This window comes from Notamacropus eugenii, chromosome X (genome assembly GCF_028372415.1).
Source record: "Notamacropus eugenii isolate mMacEug1 chromosome X, mMacEug1.pri_v2, whole genome shotgun sequence".
Classification (NCBI taxonomy): domain Eukaryota; kingdom Metazoa; phylum Chordata; class Mammalia; order Diprotodontia; family Macropodidae; genus Notamacropus; species Notamacropus eugenii.
The window spans coordinates 70,122,489-70,147,018 of NC_092879.1; the positions used below are offsets into that span (position 1 = coordinate 70,122,489).

The 24,530-nt window shown below is 37.0% G+C and overlaps 1 protein-coding gene and 1 pseudogene across 3 annotated transcripts in view; both read left to right on the top strand.

Moving 5' to 3' along the window:
• MTM1 (myotubularin 1) overlaps positions 1 to 24,530 on the top strand; it is a 99,921-nt gene that overhangs the window by 45,369 nt on the left and 30,022 nt on the right. For all 3 annotated transcript variants that reach the window (XM_072626743.1, XM_072626742.1, XM_072626741.1), the window contains exons 5-6: positions 7,414 to 7,524; positions 21,337 to 21,438. In XM_072626743.1, the coding sequence (XP_072482844.1) occupies positions 7,414 to 7,524; positions 21,337 to 21,438 (213 nt within the window). The remainder of the gene's footprint in view (positions 1 to 7,413; positions 7,525 to 21,336; positions 21,439 to 24,530) is intronic.
• On the top strand, positions 2,885 to 3,855 carry LOC140515915 (chloride intracellular channel protein 1 pseudogene; annotated as a pseudogene).

A 24,530-nucleotide genomic window follows, 5' to 3' on the forward strand; every position in this document is an offset into this window, starting at 1 on the left:
GAAAGCAAGGATGGGGATTGTTTCATTTTTGTCTTTTTATCCTTAGCACTTATCACAGTGCCTCACACATAGTAGGTGCTCAGTAAATGCTTGTTGAAGGATTAATTGATTAGGGTCTAATGACCTGTATATTGTGGTTTTATGGTAGTCCAGTGGTGCTATACCATTGATAGGTTAAATCTAGTCTTGATCCTAGCCCTCTTTGTAAAAATAAGAGCTTTCCAATTTGTCATATGTTTAATGTAATGTGATATAACATTGTATTATATATAATGTAGTATAGTAATGTAAAGATTTAATAGTGGCTTACTTTACAAAATAACTTGAGATGACTCATAAACTACAAGAAGTGCAAGATATTACTTTAAAGAATAAAATAGAATGAAGCAGGAAGAGTACATACTTTCAGTCATGAAAATGGGACACATTTTTTAATATTTGGGCAATCGTGGCTGTGAACTTTCTGACTGCTAAGACAAAGCAAACATTTGGTTATAGAGTTTTTGTTTTCTGACAAAAGAACAGATGTAAATTCATTTACAGAGATGGAATTTTTTCCTGGAACTAAAATCAAACAAATTTATTGTGTGAGTTCTTATATAAAGGTTATAGAGTGGCATAGTAAGCAAGTACCTTCAGTTGTAGCTTTACAAAAGATAAACAAATAAACAAAAACTGTCAGATTCTCTTATGGCCTTGCTGTACAACATGGTCGTATTATAACTCAGCAGAAGGATTTGTGCAAGGGACTGCGATACATCGGTTGGCTTTCTGTTGTTAAAGTGGGGATAAAACTTGGAGAAGTTAGGGCCAGAAATAGATAGTTAATGTGCCCATTAGACTACAGTTCTCAAATATTAGATATCTTAATCTTTGGATAGGTACTGAATCTCATTGAACTCAGAATAAAATTCTCTAATAAGTGCCAGCAGTACTGATAATTTATATTGCTTATTACAGTGAGAGCTATGAATTTGGTAGCAGTCTGAGCTAGATTTGTGTTCTTTCTCAGACTAACTTATATTAGCACCAACAAATAGGCAGCAGGACTGTCAACTGGTAGATTCCTCATTTTTTTCAAAAAGTAGCTTTAAATCTTCTCAAGGTTACCATTTCAGTTCATTCTCCTTTCCAACTGATTTTGATACCTGTTTTCATTTTCATTTTTATGAAAGTGACAACCAGAAGCCCTAGTGTAGTACTTGGCCACATAGTGTGTAGAACTATGTAGTGTACTCACCCACCTTCCAGCCTTAAGGTTCAGCTCCTTGGATAAATGAATGTGATAAGATTTTCTCTCTGTTGTTCTCTAATGATGACATATATATTATTCTTATGTAGTCTTATTTACCTCTACTCAAAATTATGTTCAACTCCTCTACATACTTAGTCATATTCATAGCATTTTAGTGCCAGAAGGGACCTTAGAGATCATTTAAATGTTTAATAATGTTTAGTCAGTTAACACTATTCAAGAGAAGGCAAAGATAATTTTCTTATTCCAAACCTTCCAGTTGTGAGTTCATTTAAACAGAACACAGGACACACTAGCATTTTTGTACTAGTAGGCCGGTAGATAGCCTGTCAATGCAATTCCCTATACCCAGTACCTTTCCTTTGGATAGACAGTTGAGCTCAGTCATGGCAGATAAAATATGCATGTCTAGGTTTAATTTCCAGAACATGACATTACTACTCAGATCACCACTGACTCTGGACCAGCATGGGACTAGACCAGGAAGCCACATGCTAGACACTTGGGGAATACAGACTTGCCATGTGAGCTCCTGCTTGCCTCTCTTAGAAAGGTTAGTGTCCAGGGCCACACCTTGCATGGAGCTAAGTGGAAAATAACAGCAGATTACTATAGCTAGGTCTCCTGTACATTACCAAGAGCCTCCCTGGCTACTTACCTTAAGCATGGTTCTTCATGAACCTCCCAAAGGATTGACTGGCTTGACACTTGTCCAGCAGTATTGATAACAGTGTTGGCTTCAGGTTGGGCCTTGATTAAATGCCGTATTCTCTCTGACCCATGTACACGGGTGCCTTAGGAGATTCCTTCTAGTTGGCAGCCCAGCTCTTTTCCTCAGCCCTAGTGCCCATTACAAACACTTCTGTTCCTTTTTCAGAATCCTCTTTCTGCTCTGTCTTGGGTCAATGCTACTCTGCTTTCTTTGGGTAGTACAAAAAGCATCATAATGTCTTCCGGTTTTTGTTTTTGCATTCGGACATAAATGTTGATGGTATAGTAGTGGATTTTCACTGAGCATACAAGTATATTTTTCTTAAGGAGACATTTAGGGAGTTGAGGAATACAGTTTAACATTTAGAAAATTTCACATAAATCTCAACATAGCTTAGATACCCTTACTGAAGCTAGCCAATGTTTTTTTCAATTATTTGGCAATAGGTGAAAGGTTTTTTTTTCTTTTAAATAAGTTATTGGGTGACAATTCTCTTTTAAGGCAGTCAAGTTCAAGTCATGTGGCGTTGTCTCCATGTGCCATAGTAAATCCAGAAAATATTTCTTTCCAAGGATAATCCAAAACATTGATGGAATCTTTGGTAAAGCAGATTGATCTGAATAAATAAAATCTCAGTGTTTGCAGTTATTTCCTTACTCCTGAAATTCCAGGCTCACAAAATGCTTTGATTTTTAGGCAGTTATTAAAAGTTGTATTTAAATTTTATAAAGAAAATATTGGTTTTTAGTAATCGTTCGTTTGGCAGATATTTATTTAAGTATTCTACTATGAGAAAATATTGCATAATTTAGCTATTTAAAACTGATTATATAGAAACTTTGCTTTGTGTCCCAAAAAGGTGATCAGTTCACAGGGAAAAAAGGATAATATTCCATTTTGTAATAAATATATAGAAGCACTGATTGCAAATTAGTCTTTAGAAATACAGGTCATATATGTGTCTTGCCTGGTGAGCTAAGAGGGGCAGTCCCAGGACATTTAGGGGAAAAGCTCCACAACCCACCTTCCCTCCAACCCCAGCCCTTCGCAGTTCCCCCAGTGCCTACTGCTTCCTGCTTCCCAGTTGCAGCCATAACTGAAGAGCAAGCACAAGTCGAGTTGTTCATCAAGGCCAGCAGTGATGGTGCCAAGATTGGGAACTGCCCCTTCTCTGAAAGACTTTTCATGGTGCTCTGGCTTAAGTGTCTCACCTTCAGTGTCATCACTGTAGACACCAAGAGGAGAACAGAGACAGCTATGTCCTGGAGGTCAGCTCCGATTTTTACTGTATGGCATTGAAGTACACATATACATTAACAAGATTAAAGTGTTTCTGGAGGAGGTGCTGAGTCTCCCTAGGTACCCCAAGTTGGCAGCTAAGAACCCAGAATCCAATACAGTTGGTCTAGATGTCTTCACCAAATTTTCTGCCTACATCAAGAATTCAAACCCTGCACTCAATACCAACTTGGAGAAGGGGCTGTTGAAAGCCCTGAAGGTTCTTGACAACTATCTGACATCACCACTTACCGAGGAGATTGATGAGACAAGTGCAGAAGATGAAGGTGTTTCCCACAGAAAGTTTCTAAGTGGTGATGAGCTTACGTTGACTGATTGCAATCTACTGCCCAAGTTCCACATTGTACAGGTTGTATGCAAGAAATATTGGGGATTTTCTATCCCAGAGGAGTTTCAAGGGTTGCAAAGATACCTGCTCAATGCTTATGCCAGAGAATAATTCACCTGTACCTGTCCGGATGCTGAGGAGATAAAGCTGGCCTTTGAGCTAGTAGCCAAAGTCCTGTAGTAGCCATGGACAGAGCTGCTTTCCTCCTTTACCCCACTACTTCTTTCACAAATGGCTTGATAAGGCTGCCCAATGAATACATTTCAAGATGGTCACTGAGCACAGAATTTTGAAATAAAAGTACAGAAGGGCAGGAAAAGTTGTTGGGGGGCAGGATGGGGAGGAAAATGAGTGGGGTTTTTTTGAAAGGGTTAGGATGAAAATATTTCAATAATAAAACAGTTAAAATACAAAAAAAAGTTTTTAAAAAGAAGTACAAGTCACTAATCCTTGATTTTTTGCAAACAGGATCCACTGCAGATATTCATTTTTCCAGCATTAATAGTTACTGGCTTAAAGATTTGCCTTTAGCATCAAATAAGTCAAGAAAATGTAGAAAGTGTGAACAATAGTATAAAAAATACAATTTAAGTAAAAATTTGAAGTTTGTGGAATAAAGTATCAGATTACAGATTAGATATAGATCATAAAATTTTAGAGGTAGAAGGGACCTTAGAATTAGTCATGAAATCCCATCTCTTGTTTTCCCAGATTTAGAACTGAGACCCACAGATTAAATGACCTGCCTATGATCACACATCTTGGTAATAGCAGAGACCTTCAGTTTTCTCTTTTGAAAAATCAACAGTGGAGGAAGGGTAGTTAGAAAGAGTATACATAGATAGAGGGTTTGGGGTTGAGTTTATTCTGATAGGATGATCCTAAAAAGTAAAATAGGACAGGAAGAAGTAAAATGGAGTAAATTATCTTATACAAAAGAAGTGTGAATGAAAGAACTTTTACAGTGGCAAGGGTGATGTCACGGAGGACAGGCAGGATAGGACCCTTATTCTCATTAGAACTGGATGTGCAGATTAGGGAATCTCTGGTCTGAAGTAAATTAGACTTCTATGGAGATATAGGGTAAAAAGTGAGAGAGAAGAATAACCAGTAGGGGAAAATAGGAAGGAGGGAAATACACAAATAGTGATTATAACTTTGAAGGTAAATAGGATGAATTCACCCATAAAATGGAAATGGATAGTAGAATGGATCAAAGACCAGAACCCAGCACTATATTGTTTAAAAGAAACTACCTTTTTCTCAGTGGTACATGGCACCTTTAGAAGAATTCACTATGCGTTAGGGCATAAAAACCTTATAGTCAAATGCAGAAAAGCAAAAATATTAAATGCATCCTTTTCGAATCATAATGCAATAAAAATTACATTTGATAAAGAACTGTGGAAACACAGATTAAATATTAATTAGAAACTAATTTAATCCTAAAGAATGAATGGGTCAAAGAAAAAAATCATAGAAACAGTAAGTAATTTCAGCATACAACAAAACTTACGGAATACAGCAAAAGAAGTAACCAGAGGAAAATTTATATCTTTAAATGCTTATATCAATAAAATGAAGAAATAGCAAATTGGTAAATTGTATATTTAAAAAACAATAAAAGAAGAAATTAAAAATCCCCAACTAAGCACCAAATTGGAAATTCTGAATGAAAGGTGAGATCAATAAAATCAAATGTAAAAAAAAACTTATTGAATTAATAAATGAAACAAGGAGATAGTTTTATTTTTTTAAAGTAATAAAATAGATAAACCATTGGTTAATATGATTTTTTTAAAAAGAGTGAAGAAATCCAGATCACTAGTATCAAAAATGAAAAGGGAGAATACACCACTAATGAAGATGAAATTAAAGCAATTATTAGGAGGGTGGGGTTTTTTGCCCAATTATATGCCAATAAACTTAACAATTTAAAGAAATTGAAGAACATTTATAAAAATACAAACTGCCCAGATTAACAGAAGAGGAAGTAGAATATCTAAATAAACCTATTTTAGAAAAAGAAATTGAACAGGCCATAAATGAGCTTCCTAAGAAAAAAGCATCAGGACCAGATAGATTTACAAGTGAATTCTACTGAACAATTAAAAAAATGATCAATTAATTCCAGTATTATTATTTGGGCTAATAGGCAAAGAAGGAATCCCACCAAACTCCTTTTATGAAATAAATAAGGTCCTGATACCTAAACTAGGAAGAGCAAAAACAAAGAAAGAAAATTATAGACCAATTTCCCTAGTGAATATTGACCAAAAAATCCTAAATAAAATACTAGGTAGGGAAATATAGCAATATATCACAGGGATTATACAGTTTGACCAACTTGGATTTTTACCAAGAACACACAGCAGGTTCAATATAAGGAAAATTTTTAACATAATTGATTATATCAATAACAAAAGCAACAGAAATCATATGATTATATTAATAGATGCAAAAAAAGCTTTTGACAAAATACAACACTTATTCCTATTAAAAACACTTTAAAATGTTCTAAAACATTATTAATTAGAGAAATGCATATTAAAACAACTCTGAGACACTATCTCACACCTGTCCAATTGGCTAAAATGATAGAAGGGGAAAATGACAGATGTTGAAGGGGATGTGGAAAAATTGGGATACTAATACTCTGTTGATGGAACTGTGAACTGATCCAACCATTTTGGAGAGGAAACTGGAATTATGCCCAAAGCATTATAAAAATATGTTATACCCTTTGACCCAGAGATTCCAGTACTAGGCATATATCCCAAGAAAGTCATTGATAAGAAAGTTCTCATATACACCAAAACATTTATACAAGCACTTTTTGTCCTAGCAAAAAACTGGAAACAAAATACATGCCTATCATTTGGGGAATGGCTAAACAAATTGTGGCATATGAATGAAGTATTGCTATGCTGTTAAGAAATGATGAAAATGGTAACTACAGAAGCTGTCGCATCTATTTCCCAAGGTGATCAGGAAAAAGGAAAAGAACTCACATGTTCTAAAATATTTATAGCAGCTCTCTTTGTGATGGCAAAGAACTAGAAATTGTAGGGATGCCTGTCAGTTGGGGAACAGCTGAACAAGTTGTAGTATATGATTGTGATGGAAGACTACTATGCTGAAAGAAATGATGAGTGAAATGGACAGAACCAAGAGAACGTTATATACGTTAATAGCAATATTGTTCGAAGAGTAGCTGTGAATGACTAAGCTATTGTGACTAACATGAACATTCAGATCAGCTATGAAGGACAATGCGATTTACTTACACAGGAAGAACTGATTTATGGAAGTATATATTGTGGGGTTCCACATATATATCTATGGAGAGAGAGAGAGAGAGAGAGAGAGAGAGAGAGAGAGAGAGAGAGAGAGAGAGAGAGAGAGAGAGAGAGAAAGAAAGAATGAATAAATCAGCAGTTCAAAGAAATCAAACAGGCTTCCAAAAATCTGTTCTGGGTGGTGTTTTAGACTTTGGAGGACTGTTTTTAAAGATTTGGACATGTACGCCTATTTTAATTCTTGCTCTTTATGTATGTTCTATTATGTCACACTTCTGTCTATAAAGTTTTACAATTTCAAGGTAAGAAATTCTCCAGTATGTTGTTTTGATAAATTCATAATTTGTTTGGGGATAGGAGGGTGGAAATGTGATTTCATTAATGTAGAAAACTTCTGGTGAAAACAATCCCTCTGCCAATGCAGATCAACAACTAATTCATACTGTAGTTATGAAGAGTTGCCTGGACCCCAGAGAGGTTCACTTGACTCCTTCATATTTTGCATTTGTATCTCTTTTAGGATTCTGGAGCATTACTCGACATTCCTCTGGGGGTCATTGCAAGAGTTGAAAAAATGGGAGGAGCTTCAAGCCGAGGAGAGAATTCCTATGGACTAGACATAACTTGCAAAGTAAGATATTTAACACTTTCATCATGAAGCACAGGATAAATGAGATCCAACAAACAAAAATCCTTAGAACTTGAAACACCTGTATCAGCCTAAGATTTTGAAAATGTTTCTCTATTCAGACGCTCCCCTCCTTCCTTAATTGTATCATACCTTCTCAAGATGTAGTTTTCCAAAACTGTCGAGAGCAACAGAGTTTACATAAGACATGTACCGATGTGGAGGGGAAAGAAATTGTTCCTTTTTCATACTGTTACTGTATCCCTTTGGTATATTAGTGCAAGAGTAAGCAAGCCTTTTGCGGGGGCACTCTTTGTCCTGAGGCCTTTTCCAGGTGTCCCTACCCAACAACATGTCAACAGAGGTATGATATTTTCTAAAAGTAGGATAAATAGAGCATGTTTTTAATGAAATAGAAAGAACTTCATCGATTTTTGGATCACTATGTGGTTAGGGAATAAGGTAATAGTTTAACATGGAGCAATTCTATGCCTTCTTTACTTTCAGAGAAAGTAAAGTTAACTGCCTTTTAATGAGTGAGATTTATCCTTCTATTAACAGGAAATAAAATAGAATCCCTTCTGAAAATAAAGCTTTCCTTTGATGTATTTTGTATTAGAAATGTGCTATGTATAGAATAATTATATCAGAATCTTAGAGCTGGAGAGAACATATATATTTCAACCTCATGTTACAGATGAGGAAACTGAGGCCTAGAGAGGTCAAATGACTTTTCAAAGGAAGAGCTAACAACTAGAACCCAGATCTCCCAGTCCAGTGATTGCTGATAGGGTTTCTGATTTTCATAGCACATATAAATCCCAGTATGTGAGTTTTCTCTCCAGCTTATTAAGGACTAATTTACTGCTGTGTGTCAAAAACTGAAGAAATTTAGGAATCCTGTCCAGAGCAGAAACATGTTTAATTTTTTTTGTCCTATTTCTCTTATTACTGTTAGCTGTTACTTTGTCACCATGTTACCTTGCTCAGTTTCTTATATCAGTACTATATGCCCTGATACTTCAGGGACTTGGATCAGCTAGAACATGGAGAGTAATGGAGAGTAATGATTTGTCCTCATTGGAGGAAAAAGTTGTTCCAGTTCCTTCTTTTTTATTGTATTTGGAGTCCACTGGTAGACAAATTTGCATCTCTGATTGAAGCTGAGCTTGGGTGAGCAAAGGAAACTTTTAATAGTTTGATGTGAGGCCTCAGTTGATTCAGTATATTGGGAGCATTTTCTACAGCCTTAGTGTCAGTGTAGTTTAAGAAGCCATGCCCCAAGCTCTCACCAGTGGTTTTTCTTAGGAGCTTAATGGATTCTATTTTATTAGTTAGTGTTCCCAGAGAGACACATCAGCTCTTGCTATCATATTCAGAGGAAGGTGATTATGAAATTGGTTTTGCTGCTAACTCTGTGACCAGAGTTACAGCGATTGGATCATTCATTGGAATCATTAACACTTGAAGGTAATTTTTAATAAAATAATCTAGAAATTGATCAGATTTTTTTTTAGCTCAGTGGTTAAGTATAATTGCTGGGAAGTTCTTTTATGCCTTAAAGATATTAGGAAACAAGTTGTTGACAGTTTAGAAAACTGAAATGCTTCCACTTAGAGTACTAGAGCCACTCACAACCCTCCAGCCTTAGCAGTGCTTATGTAATCAACCATTAGAGTTGCAGCTGTTGACAAAACCTAACTTTGAAAAGTGTATTTCTTCCACCATTTGGCTGGTGCTTTGATTTATGGATAGACAACTAGTATTCTGATTTTTCCAACTATGCTTTAAGTCAGTACTTCCATAGGTCAGTATGAAGTGAATAATCCAACTGTATTTGACAGAATTTGTATTTAGGTGGTCATGCACATTTAAAATTATATAAAATAATAGAACTGAAAGGATTCTACATAGAAACTCACCTGTATAGTTTGATCAATTTTGAATCATAGATAAAAATTTTGGACCATAGTCTTAATTGTCTAATTGCTGTATGTATTTTGTGGGATCCTACATGTGGTAGAACATTTGATGATCCTTTGCTCAAAAATGAAGGATTATGAGGACTTCAAGCTAAGTTGGTTGCCTGAACAGAGTTAGGCAGCCTAGCATATCTGGCATATCCAGCACAAAACCTAAGAATTGACTGTATAATGATCAAGAAATCCCAAGTTAATTACTTCATCCACTACAGAACTGCACAAAAAGTTAGCCAAAACTCAGTGGGAGTTAGAAAACAGGGCCTGCAAGAAAATCCAGTTCAGCCTGCACAGTCTGACGAGCAGAAGCCTCATATTGTGACTAGAGATACTAAAGACACCTGTGGCTTGCAAGACTTTGTATACAGAGGAAGAAAGATCAGAGGGCTCTCTTGAGAAAACCCAAGACTGATCGGAAACTCAAAGAATAGACTTTAGAAGCAGCAGGTCCAACTTGGGCATGGCAGTGCCCAGACTGGAACATACAAGGCTTAGGGATTCTGAAGCCCCTATCATTCTACCCCAAGACTCCATAGAGGGCCCTCCAAACCCAGTGCTTTGAACTTTAAAAATCCAGGGAGGCCTAAAACCTATCAACACTAGGAGATAGAGATCAGTGAAGGAAACCAATTTACCCATGTTGAGACCAAGCAGGGCCAACCACTGCACCCAGAAAGCACAGTAGGGAATGGAACATGACTCTGCACAAAGCCCCAATTTAGGAACCAAGGCTGGAGATATTAGTAAACAGAAGGTACCAATCACTATAGAAGTTATTCTAGAAGTTACTATAGAACTATAGTTACTATAGAACCAGAAATACTAAGAATTCAATCTGGAAGGTTGAATAACTCCACAATAACTGCAATCTGGAGATACAGAGGAAAAAATAGATTTTCCACAAAGACTACATGAATATCTGGGAAAAAAAATATGCTAGGGATAAAAAAACCTAAAATCTCTAGAGGAAATAAATGAAAGAAGAACAAATACCTTAGAACAGGAAGTGGTAAACCTTATCCAAAAATTGAATGTCCTAGAACTTAGATCAAACATAACTCAGTGACATCATGAAAATATAAGGTTCTCATTATCAAAAATAGCTAACATGAAAAACAGAACTAGGAGATAACCTAAGAATCACCAGATTCCCAGAAAACCATGATTTTTAAAAGCCTAGACATTATATTTTAAGATATCATAAATGAAAACTGCCCTGACCTATTAGAATCAGAGGGCCAAGTGAAGATAGTAAGAACCCAACAGTCACCTCCTTAAAGCAGCCCTAAAATGAAAAGTCCAAAATACTCCAGGCATCTAGAAAGACATAGCTCAAGTTCCAGAGAACTACATTCAGTATCATACAAGACCTAGCAGTTTCTTCTTAAACCAGAGGAGATCCTGGAATACAGTATTCTAAAAGGCAAAAGAGAAAGGTTTACAACCAAGAATAACTTGCCCTGGAAAGCTGTGTATACTCCTACAAGGGAAAAAATGAATGGAATAAAATACTTTAAAGCATTCCTAATGAAAAGACCACAGCTGAATAAGAACTTTGAAATGCAAACACAATAGTCAAGAGAAATCTAGAATGGCAGATATTTATTTGAGCAAGTGAAGGGGGCCTTTGCAATGATGAAATGCTAACATTCTAAGAGAAGCAGCAAGTATCCCTTTAGTATCTTAGTGTTCTAGTAATTAGAGCTAGTAATCCTGGCAGTAGTGGAACCATTACAAATAGGTGCAAATACCCTTTCTTCCTACTATTATTTGACATCATTCTAAAGTGTTAGCTAGAACATACTCATCAGATTGACAAAGAAAGCCAAAAAAAAGAAAATAACAGATGTTGGAGAGACTATAGGAGATCAGGCATATTATTGCCCTGTTGGTGAAACTGTGATTTGATCCAGATATAAAAATTTGAAACTGTGCCCCCCAAATCAATTAACTGTGTATACTGTTAGATCCTACTACTAGGCTTTTGTTCCAAAGGGATCAAATGAAAAGGAAAAGAATAGTATACCTATATCTATATCTATATCTATATATATATATATATACACATACAGACAGATATATATATGTGTATATGTCTGTATGTGTGTGCATGTATATAAATACACACACACTCACACACATATAGTAGCACTTTTTTGTAGCATAAAACTGGAAACTAAGGAGGTTCCCCCTCACTTAAGGAATGACTGAACAACTTGTGATCTAGGAATATAATGGAATAATATGCAATGTAAGAAATGTTGAAAGAGGTGATTTCAGAGATTCCTAGGAAAACTTTTATGAACTAATATGATACCAGAAGAACAGTTTCTTCAATAATAACATTGTAAAGAAAAACAATTTTGAAGGACTTTACTCTCATCAAAATGAGAACCAACCATGACTCCAGGTGATCTCTGATGAAGGTTCTCCTGACAGAAGGGTAATGGATCTAAGATACGGAAAGAGATACATTTTTATATGATCTGATTTTGCTTGAGTATGCCTGTTTGTTTTTAATTCAATTTTATTTTCAGATCCACATTCTCTCCATCCTGCCTACTTTTCCCTCCCCCCCCCCCATCAAAAAAGCAAGAAAAACAAAACCCCTGTTACAATTATGTATAGTCAAGCAAAAGAAATTCCTGCATTGGCTAGATTCAAAAATGAAGTCTCAATCTGAATACTGAGTCCATCACCTCTATCAGGAGATGGGTAACATGTTTCATCATGAGTCTTTTAGAATATCAGTTGGCCATTGTGCTAATCTGAGTTCTTAAGTCTTTCATAGTTGCTTGTCTTTGCAATACTATTGTAATATTATTGTATTGAATAGTACTATATAAATTGTTCTCCTGATATGAACACTTCATCCTATATTAGTTCATACAAGGCTTCCCAGGTTTCTCTGAAACCATCCTCTCTTCATCATTTCTTAGAACACATTCTTGTACTGTAACTTGTTCAGCCATTCTTCATTTAATGGTCACCCTCTCAGATTCCAAGTGTTTGTCACCAAAAATAGCTCTTACTAATATTTTTGTACTTGTGGGTCCTTTTTCTCTTCTTCTGATCTCTTTGGGGATATAGACCTAGTACTGTCTATTTCTGGGTCAAAGAATGTGCACAGATTAATAACTTAGGGGCATAATTCTAAACAGCTTTCCAAAATGGCTAGATCAGGTTACAGTTCCACCAACCATGCATTAATATACCTGTTTCCCCACAATCTGTCCAGCATTTGTCATGTTTCTTTTTTGTCAACTTTGCCAATCTAATGGATGTGAGATGGAACCTCAGAGTTGTTTTAATTTTCATTTCTCTAAATACTGATGATTTAGAACATTTTTTCTATATAACTATTGATAACTTGGATATCTTCCTCTGAAAACTGCCTATACCTATCCTTTGACCATTTATCAATTGGGAAATGGCTTCTATTCTTACAAATTTGAAACTATTTCCTATATGTCTTAATCCATTTCCTATATATTCTTTTCTTAATTAAATTAAATTTTATTTTGTCTTCAAAGATCAACTTTCTCTCCCTCCACTTCCCTTTCCCATCTCCTTCCCTCCCACTGAGAAAGCAAGAAAAACAAAACCGTTATTGCAAACATGTACTTAAGCAATGCAAAATTGGCCATATCTTTAAAAAAAAAAAAAAAGTCTCAGTCCGGGCTCTGAGTCCATTGCCTCTCTATCAGGAGTTAAGTATAAGTAGCATGTTCCATTATGAGTCCTCAGGAATTGTGGTTGGTCATTACATTGATCAGAGTTCTCAAGTTTTCTTTTTATATGTAAAATAGTCGTAAGCAGCCAAGATCTGGCTTCTCATGCTCTCACTCCTAACCCTCTACCCTCAGTGAGAATATAAGAAAAACAACCCATTACATACACGAATAGTCAGTCAAAACAAATTTCCACTTTGGCCGTGATTCCCTATATATTCTAATAAGATCTTTATGATGTTTTATTCAAAGAATTCATGAATGAGACCTTTTCAGAGAAACTTGCTGGGAAAAAAATTACCCATTTACTATCTCCTCATTTTAGCTGCATTTGATTTTGTTTGTGTAAAAGTTTTTAATTTTATTAATCGAAATTGTCTCTTTTACCTTCTGAAATTCTCCTCGGGCCATGAACTCTTCCCTGATCCATAAATCTAAGAGGTATTTTCTTCTTTGCTCCTCTAATTTGTTTATGATGTCACAGTGTGAGATGTTGATCTGTACCTTGTTTCTGCCAGACTGCTTTCCAATTTTCTCAGTGGGCTTTGTCATATAGTGAGTTCTTACCCCAGTAGCTGAGATGTTTGAGTTTATCATTCAATAGACTACTGTTCTCGTTCTAGTATGTGTACTTTACCATGGCCACTGAGCAACCTATCTATTATCCAGTACCAAATTATTTTTAAGATAACTGCTTTGTAGTATAGTTTGAGGTCTGGTACTGCTTGGCCCCCTTCCTTTCTACTTTTTTTCATTGATTTTCATAATATTCTTGACATTTTTTAAACTCCAGACCAATTTTGTTATTATTTTTCAACTCTCTAAAGTAATCCTTTAATAGTTTGATTAGTATGGCACTAAATAAGCAAATTAATTGAGGTATTATTATCATTTTTATTATATTTCCTTGGCCTGCCTATGAGCAAATAATCATTCTTTATTTAGATCTGTCTTTATTCGTGTAGAGAGTATTTTGTAATTGTGTTCATATAGTTCCAATGTGTGTCTTGGCAGGTCGACCCTCAAGTATTTTATTCATTCTGCAGTTGTTTTAAATGGAATTTCTATTTTATTGTCAGTACACAGGAATGTTGATGATTTGTGTAGATTTGTCTTATATCTTACAACTTTGCTAAATTTAACTGTTTAATATAGTTTTTTAGTTGATTCAAGTGTTCTCTAAGGAAACCATTACACCATCTGCAGATAAGTGATAATTTTGTTTCCTCTTTGTCAGTACTTATACCCTCATTCTTTTTCTTGTCTTATGCTATAGCTAGCATTTGTAGCACTGAATTAAATAGTAATGGAATGGAAATCATTGTTATCCCAATCTTAGTGAAAAGGCCTCTAGTTTATTTTTGTTGTGAATTATGCTGACTCTTGCTTTTAGATAGATAATCTTTATTATGTTTAAGGAAAGATCCCTTTATTTTCATGCTTTTTAGTGTTTTGAACAAGAACAGGTATTGTATCTTGTCAAGCCTTTTCTTCATCTGTTAATAAAATCACATGATTTTTTTTGCTATTTTTAATATAGTGCGTTATTTTTATTATCATCCTAATATCAAACCGGCCATTGTGTATATAATCTTTGTGATATGTTGCTAATGTTTTATTTAAAATTTTTGTACCAATATTTATTAGGAATATTGGTTTAGAATATACTTGTTTATTATAAGATTTTTTTTTTATAACTAGCAGGTAGGACTTTAAGGGGGAGAGGAGCTAACAACAATGGTTTTCCCTCCCTCTCAACTGCCCCTGCCAGAGAAAAGAGCCATTAAGACATCTGTTAAGATAGAAGAAAGCAGAGGCATAGATAAACAGGATAGCTTTGAAAGTAATATGCTGAATTATATACTTTTTTTAAAAAACACTAAGCTATATGGAATAAAGATTCACAGTTTCAGGTACTTTTATGTTCTACTTGGTATATAGAAATGCTTACTTTTTTTGGTTTTATGTTCAGAATTTGAAAATTTTTAAAGTGAGGGATTATAAGGTTCTGAGAAGCTTCTTAAGTTATTTAATGGTAGAATGCCTTGAGAAGAACAAAGTGCTGTACAAGTGCATTATGGGAACATTCAGTGATGTTACTAATCACATAATTCTAAGTTGTTATCTATCTTCAAGTTAAATTTGTGTAATAGTAGTTCTTATTCATGTGAAAAGTACAGCATGGCCTCCTCCCTGAAGCAAAAGTAAAGGGGCTCTAAGAATGTGTCTCCACTATCTAGATTATCAAGGAGAATTAAATGTTCCTTTACAAGGGGAATGAAGGGCTTCAGTGTAAAAACAGAAAAGAAATAGGATCTGAAGAGGCAAAGGGGAATCATCTCCAATGTCAGGAGGTTGGAGAGTGGAAGAATGGATCACAAAGGCGAAAGGAGAAAAGGACTGCTAAGCTCTCAGAGCTAAATAATAACTAGGAGACTATTCCTGAAGACGAGGGAACTGGACCCATTGAAGGTGAAGCAGCTGCTTATTGTCCATCAGGGAATGTTAATGTAAGAGGCAGTGTGGTATTGTTGAAAGAGTCAGAGGGGTGTGTGCTTGAATCCTGGTTCTGCCACATAGCAACTGGATGACCTTGAGCAAGTCAGCCTCGCTGGCCTCATTTTCTTCATCTATATAATGAGGGAGTCGGATTGGATGACCTCTAAGGTCTCTCTCAGCTCTAAATCCAGGATCCTGTGATAGATGACATTAGATGAGAGATTGTCCAGTAAGGGGCAGAGAAAGAAACAGACAAGCATTGGTATTGACAACAACAGTAGAGAGCTCCGCTATTCTCCTGGGATGTGTGCCCAGACAGAGAACCTCCCAAGACTTGTCAGACCTGATGCTGACTGCCACTTCTGGGGTGTGGGCAGAAATGGGATTGAGAATTCATGGCTAATGTTCAGGAAAACAAGGACCTTAAGGGCATAGGCTATCTTTTAATCGCTGCTGCTCCTGATTGAAGAAAAATGATTCATAAGAGCAGCCAACTTGGGCTGTGAACAGATTAAGAAAATGATATCTGAGAACAGGTTTGGAATATGGACTGTGGCCTAATGTACAGGAATAATGCAGAAAAGGACCTAACAAGGACTGGGAGGGCGTGGGGGAGGAGGGGAAGAAGAATGTATTCGCCTGGGATCTTGAGAACCATACAATACAATACAATACAATACAATCATACAAACTGAAAAGCAAGGGCCAAACAGCTGATAGCTACCTAGCTAGCCAGATCCTCCAAGGAAAATGCCATCAAGAGTAGCTACAGTGTAGGAAGATTAGCAGTAGATAATCCAAAAAAGAACTTAAGGATAAAACCCATAACCTCAGATTTCTCTTTTTAAAACTGTCCAAAGTGGCGTTAAAAGAATGAGTTCGAGCTCCTAACTCATTTTGGCCTCAGGTTCTCTAATTCCAAATCTGTTTGTTGTTCTTTCCACTGTACAAAGAGGAAATAGCAGGATGGCATTGTATTTTAAGAATACACACTCATTGATGAAATTCAAAAACCACAGGGGGAAGCACGGAAGAGAACATGTAGGTGGAGATCAAGGGAGTCAGAAAAAGAAGCAGTATTGGCATCAGAGTGTATTATAGGCCATCTACACAGAAAGCATAGACAAGAGTTTAAGCAAGTAGGACAGAAGCCTGGGAGGGAGACCTGACCTAATAGCAACATGGGTAGGCTGTCAATTAACTATGTGTCTCATGCTAGAAAGGACTAGAGCTAACACATTCAGACTTTAGGCACTCTGGCCACTGTGGGGTTCTGCCTTTTACTACACTACTCTGCCTTTCTTTCCCTAAGAAAAAGGAAGGAAGAGGAAAGGGAAGGCACAAAGAAAGAGGAAATTGGGGCTTAATTCTGACATATATTTTAACTTTAGAAGAGTAAATTTCAGAAGGGTGGAGAGAGAGAGGACTTCAGAAAAGCCTGGAAAGACTTATATGAACTGATGCCAAGTGAAAGGAGCAGAACCAGGAGAACATTATACACAGTAACAGCCACAGTGTGCAAGGACTATTTCTGATAGATTTAGCCCTTCTCAGCAATGCAAGACCTAAAACATTCCCAAAGGACTCTTGAGACAAAATACCATCCACATCCAGAGAAAGAGCTATGAAATGGGAATGCAGAATGAAGCAGATTATTTTCTCTTATGTTATGTTTTGTTTGGGTTTGGTTTTTCTCATGGTTTCTCTCATTAGTTTTAATTCTTCTATGCAACATGACTAATGTGAAACTGTGTTTAATAAAAATATATGTGTAGAACCCATATAAGATCGCATGCCATCTCAGGGAGGGAGGGAGAGAAAATTTAAGACTTATGGAAGTGATTGTTGAAAACTGAAAACAAATAAATTAATTAAAAAAAAAAAGAAAGGGAGAGAGGGAGAATAAATAGGTAGGATTCCATGGATTAAAATTCTCCAGAGGAAGTCAGACCAAGAGATGGGAAAGTCAATAATAAAATTCTGAAGACAAAAAAAAGAAATAATTCTGAATGGGGTAGGGGGGAGTGGTCTAAAGAGAATAATGTATTAATGCAAGTCAGAGAGGATGACTCCAAAAGCATAGCAGAGTCTAATAAAAAAAAGCATCAGAAGCAAAGGAAAAGATGAGAAGAGAGTTCGAGCTGCTTCTTGGCTCTTGAGTGAAGACAAAGCTGCCCAAGAGAATCATCTGTCCACTGGAAAGGAAGGAACACAAATGGAGTTTGTACCCGTTCTCAGTAAGGAGGTAGTATGAGAGGCCCAAGCTCGGTCAGTCAGTCGGCACCTTTTGAGCATTGGTTTTGTGCCACACACCACACCAAGTGCCAGAGATGCAGAGACAAAAGCTCACTTTCCAATGGGGGAGACTTGTATAGATATATGTATGTACAAGAAATGGACAGATTCGTGATCTTAGAAGGGCAAGCATAACCTCTGTGGGAACAAGGAAATACTTCCTTGCAGAAGGTGGTATTTGAGCTGAGTTTTGAAGGAAATCAGAGATGTGAATAACTGCAGGTGAGGAGAGGGGACATTTCAGGCATGGCAGACAGCTGGGGCAAAGACACGGAATCCAGAGGTGAGCATTTGAGACTGGACCAAAGAGGGAAGATGTAAGAATCCTAGTAAGGTAGGAAGGACCAGCTTGTGAAGCACTTGAAATGCTAAGCAGTGGAGTCCATATTTGATCTTAGGGGCAATATGGAGCCACTGAAGTTTATTGAGTACTGGGATGATATGATCAGACCTACATTGTAGGGAAATCATTGGCAGCAGTATAAAGGATAGATTGGATTGAGGAGAGATTTGAGGAAGGAAGACTAAGTAGGAGACTGTAACTGGAGGCTGGACTTCTGAGTCCAGGTGAGAGGTCACATGAGGATCTGAACTAAGGTGGTGGCTGTGTGAATGGAGAGAAGGGAATATAAGCAAGAGATGTTATGGACAAAAAAAATGACAAGATTTGGCAGGTAATTGGATATGTGGGATGAGTGAGACTGAGGAGTCAAGAAAGAAAACAAGGTTTTGAACCTGGGTGACTTAGAAGGATGAATGATTTATAAAAATAATTTTTACACCTATTGAATTGCCCCTCAAAATGACAATTTTGCATTATTATACAACATAGAAATTAGTTGTAGGATTTTTTTGGTGTTCTATTTAAAGCAGATTCTCTTGTTTACTAAGGAGCTAGAGTTCCTACAAAATATTACCTTTTTTAAACTAAAAACATATTCATTGATAATTTAGGACTCTTTAATGTGATTTAGTTTAGAGACCTATCAAAGTGAGATTGTACATTGAAAATACATTTCTTGAATGAAACTTTGAGGTATAATTCAGTTCTCAGCTTAATTCTGGCAAAGGAATTTTAGGAAAAAATGGCATATTTTTAAAGATGTTTAAAAAGTTCATATTATAAGATGTATTTGATTACATTGATATGTAGCCTTTTTAAAAGTAAAAACAAATGATTCCTAATTACCTAGAAATAAATTATTTTATCATAAACTATTTAAATTTTAAAAATTAAAGTGCAATCACTGGAGCAGGGTAAAGAAATCACCTAGTCCAACCCCCTTCTGTGGCACCTGAGGTTTAGGGAGGTTAAGGGCCTTGCCCAGAGGCACACAGTTAATTAGCATCAGAGCCTAGTGGGTCCCAGGTCTTCTGATTTCTAGTCTAGCCCTTCTGCTTCACTAAGTTCTCTTAACCCATACCCATTCAAATTCAGTGATTCCATAAGATTCAAAAGGCAAGGGATTTTTTAAACTTAGAACTTTGGCCTTCTCTTTAAAGGTGCTATTTTTGTAGGTAAACTCCATTGAGAAGGCTTCTGAACTCATCATTCAACTCAAACTGTTCTCCTAAAGTGTCCTTTTAAGTGCCAAATCTAATGGCTTTTTCTCAGTCCTCATTCTTCTTGCCTTCTCTGTAGTTGTTGACGCAGTTCATGGCCCTCCTCCTTAATGCTCTTTTCTCTAGGTTTTTGTAACACGAATTTTCCCTGGTTCTCCTTTTACCTGTCCAACTGCTCCTTCTCAGTCCTCTTGCCTGGATCTTCATCCATATCATATCCACTAACTGTGGGTGGCCCCCACGACTCTCTCATGGACCCTCTTCTCTTCTCCCTCTATCCTCTTTCACTTAGTGATCTCATCAGTGTCCATAGATTCAACTATCCTCTCTATACAGATGATTCTCAGATTTGTCTAGCGCTAATCTTTCTCCTAACCTCTAATCTCCCATCTACAACTGGATATCTGAAATGTCTTGTAGATATCTGAAACTCAATTTGTTCAACACTGAGTTTATTATCTTTCCCAAAAAACTTTGGCCCGTTCTAACCTCCCTGTTATTGCCTAGGGTACCACCATTCTCCCAGTCACCCAATCTCACAGTCTAGGTTGTCATACTCTACTCCTTACTCTCACCCTCCCTATCCAATCAATTTCCAAGTCCTGCTGTGTTTCTACCTTCTTAACATCTCTCATATATGTTTCCTCTCCTGATACTGCCACCTTCCTGGTGCAGGCACTCATCACCTGCCTGGACTATTGCAATAGTTTGCTGGTTGATCTCCCTGCCTCAGGTTTCTCCCCACTGTAGTTCATCCAAATTGATCTTCTTAGAGTGCAGGTATGACCATGTGACATCTACCCTCACCCCCACGCCCCATTCACTCAACTCCAGTGGCTCCCTGTTGCCCTCAGGATCAAATATCAAATCCTCTATTTGGCATTTAAAGCCTCTCCCTACATTTCCAGTCTCCTTACACCTTACCCCTCCCCACCTCACCAATCCTCTTCCGAATATAGTCAACAATCCAGTGACACGAGTCTCCTTGATGTTCCTTGCACATAACATTCCATCTCTGGACTCAGGGCATTTTCATTGGCTATCCCCCACACCTAGAACTCACTTCTTCGTCATTTCTACCTCCTGGCTTCCCTGGAAATCTTCAAGTCTAAGCTATAGTCCTACAAAAAGCCTGTCCTAGGCTTCCTTAATCTGAGTGCCTTCCCCTCTGAGACTTCCTCAGTTTACCCAATCTGTGTTTTGTTATTTTATCTCCCCAGGAGACTCAGGGGTCCTTGAGATCTTATACTTTTTTTGTTTGTTTGTTTTTTCCTTTCTTTCCCTGTACTTAGTGCAGCACCTGGCACATTTTTGTTGTTCAGTTGTTTCAGTTATGTCTGACTCTTAGTGACCCCATTTGATGATTTCTTGGCAGAGATATTGGAGTGGTTTGCCATTTCCTTCTTCTGCTCATTTTACAGATGAGGAACCTAAGGCAAACAGGGTGACATGACTTGTCCAGGGTCACAGCCAGTAAGTGTCTGAGGCCGGATTTGAACTCAGGTCTTCTTGACTCCAGGTCTGGCACATTATTCACTAGGCCATCCAGCTTCCCACATGGCACATAGAAGGTGCTTAATAAATGTTTATTTACAGTACTGTATAATCAAACATTCTTTTACTTACACGGAATAATTGTTCTTTTGAGATTCATTCAATTAAAGAATTTTAGATTTATCTGAATATTTTTACTCACTATGTCTGTATCTGAGGATATGGTGTTAACTTTTTCTTAATCTTCCCTTTAGGATATGAGAAATCTGAGATTTGCTTTGAAACAGGAAGGTCATAGCAGAAGAGACATATTTGAAGTCCTCACAAAATATGCCTTTCCACGATCACATGGTTTGGTAAGCTAATGTTTTTCCCCGCGAGTTCTAGAGTATCTGTGTTCCAAAATTTTGTTTATATCTTGTTTCATTCAATGAGCATTTATTTGAATAAATGAATGAATGAATAAGTAAATAAGTGAGTCAAGCCAGCATTTATGAAGGGCCTAATATTTCTGGGCCCTATAGTAGGTGCTGGGAGAACAAAGACAAAAAAAATGAAGTGATCTCTGCCCTCAAGGAGCTAAAATTCTGTTGGGGAAAACATCTTATACACAGAGAAATAAATACAAAATTAACACAAAATCATTTCCTGAAGCTACTGCCTAGTAGCAGCTGGCTCAAGATAGCCTTCATATAGAAGATGATGCTTAAGCTGAACCTTGAGAATAGGAAAAGAGAGAATGACAGGTATAAGGGATAGCCAGTACAAAGGCATAGAGGTAGGAGATAGACAGTAATATACAAAAGCCAACAACTAAGCCAGTTTGAATGGAGTGGAGAATGCATAAAGAAGAGTAGTGTTTAATAAGCCTAGAAAGATGGGTTGGAACAAAATTGGCAAGGCCTAGAAATACCAAACAAAGGAATTTGCATTTTATACTAGAGTCAGCAGGGAAATATTGAAAAGATACTTGGAATAGGAGAGTAACACAGGCCAGCCTGTGCCTTAGCAAAGTTGGTTTGGGCAGCTGTGTAGAGACTAGATTAGCGAGAGGAGTGACTGGAGCCAGGGAGAAAGGCGAGGGGAGGGAGGGTCTTAACTCACCTGGTGGCCACATGAATAGAGGGAAAGGAACACATGTGTGAGGTGTTTTAGAGGTTGAATCAACAAAATTTGGCAACTGATTGTATATGAGGGGTGCATGAGCTCAGAGAATTGAGGATGAGTCCAGGGTTGTAAACCTCAATGAAGAGAATGGTAGTGGTACCATCAACACAAATGGGAATTTAGGAAAGGGATGAGTTTGGGGGGAAAGGAAATAAATGATCTGTTGGCCATGCTGAGTTAGAGATGCCCACATCAATTTAGAGATTTCCAGCAAGCAGTTGGTGTGGCAGGACTGTAGCTCAGGGGAGAGATGAAGGCTGGATATGTAGACTGGGGAATCTTCTGGATTGAACCCATGGGACCTGATGAAATCACTAAGAGAATGGATTTAGAAAGAAGGACCAGGACAGAGCCCTGAAATACACTCACACGTAAGGGATGGGCCAAGCATGATGATCTAGCAAAGGAAAATAGGAAGAGGGCAGATGCGAAAATAGAACCAGGAAAGAATGCTCTAGTACTCCCCTTCCCCACAAAAAAAAGCCAGAGAGGAGAAAGTACCCGGGTAGGACAGAGTAGTTAGCAGTGTCAAATGCTTCAGAGGGGCCAAGAAAGATGAGAGCTGAGAAGTCGTCATTGGATTTGTTAATGAAGAGATCATTGGTGACCTTGGAGAGAGCAGTTTCATTTGTGTAATGATATTCCAGGAACTTGATAAGCGATGAAGTCAGGAGGCAGAGTTCAAGGGGTTGAGGAGTGAGAAGAGAGCAAGTGGAGGTAATGAGCAAAGAAAGCTTTATCAAGGAGATTGGCCATGACAGGGAAAAGACAGAAAAGACAATTCTTTATCTTGGATCAGAAGTACATGTTAGCCTGGCACATGTTTTCCTTTAACATATTTCATCTAATCCTGGTTTCTCTATAGAACCTTCCAGTATACTAACTCTTAAAAGAAGATAGTACTCCTTTATTCTGAGGGTGGTGGAAAGATGCCAAAGACTTACACTGTTAGTGCCTAATGAAATGATGAAAAGGCTGCATTGGAAGAACTTGTCTTTCTCTCACTATCTTGTGAAGCATTTTTGCACAAAAGACCAGAGTATACCTCAAAATGAGACTTCTCTATTCCCATATTTCACTGATCATATTGTCTACCAATGCACATGTCTAGATTTTTAGGATTGTATTTGAATTATATGTTAAGCTTTTATTAGAAAGTTATTGGCCTATTAAAAATAAATATATTTCAAGGGGCTCACTGTATCATGCATGATTTTATATCAAGCTCTTACATTCAAAAATTTCTGAAATTATAATCTGTTAAAATGATTCATTATACGAAAGTTCCACTTAGATGCATCTTTTTCCATACAAACCTTCTGCCTAAAGGGAGATATGCTTGCGTTGGCTTCTGCATACATGGCCTTAGAAATATTAAAAATTGAAGAACAGGTTATACAGAAAGTGAGAGGCAGAACTGAGGCCACAACAAACCTTTGGAGACTGCTAGAGTTTATTTGAAGCCAAAGTTAGACTTGCTCAGGTTACACTTGCTTTTGGACCCACAGAAATAGCGTCTGGAAACATAAAAAAGCTCGATTCCAAGTCAAGTCATGAATTGAATGGATTATGGGTGTTTTTCTTCTTCTGAATCACCTTCTAGCCCCTCCTGTTTCCCGTTGCAGGCAAACATTCAGTCTGTTCACTCTGTGGCTTGAACTTGGAACTGAGCTTTATTTACCTTCCACTTAGAATGGCCTACAAAAGAGCAGTTTGGATGTGCTCTAAGTGAATTCACTGGCCTCATCTCATTTCTTAATCTGGTCAGATTCTAAATAAAGTTGTAGAGGATGTTTCATATTTTCAAAACAACATTCATTGCTTTGCTTTCATTTTCTTTTTTCTGAATTATCATTGTGAATTCTTGCAAATAGATTATTGCAAACTGTGACATACATTTGTGTTGCACGTCTTTTTAAACATAATTTCATATCAACATGTTTTGTGATCAAAAAGAGAAATATTCCTTTCCCGGCCTCAGTTTCCTCCTCTATAAAAGTGAGGAAATTGGGCAAAACGATCTTTAGGATTCTTTAGAGCCCGAAATCTACCTGATCCATTACACAGCATAATAAAATGTAGTCAAATGCTTTGGGAAATAATTAGGTCACCTTAAATCTCTATAGTTCTTCTTAGTAAATGTGCCTTTTTGTTTAGTTTCTTCAGCAAAGTGTTTGAGATTATAAATGAACTATTTGGCTGCTGAATCAAGGGAGAGAAAAGAGCACTCTGCTGGGAATCAGGAAATCTGGGTTCTGGTCCCAGCTCTGCCACTGACAAG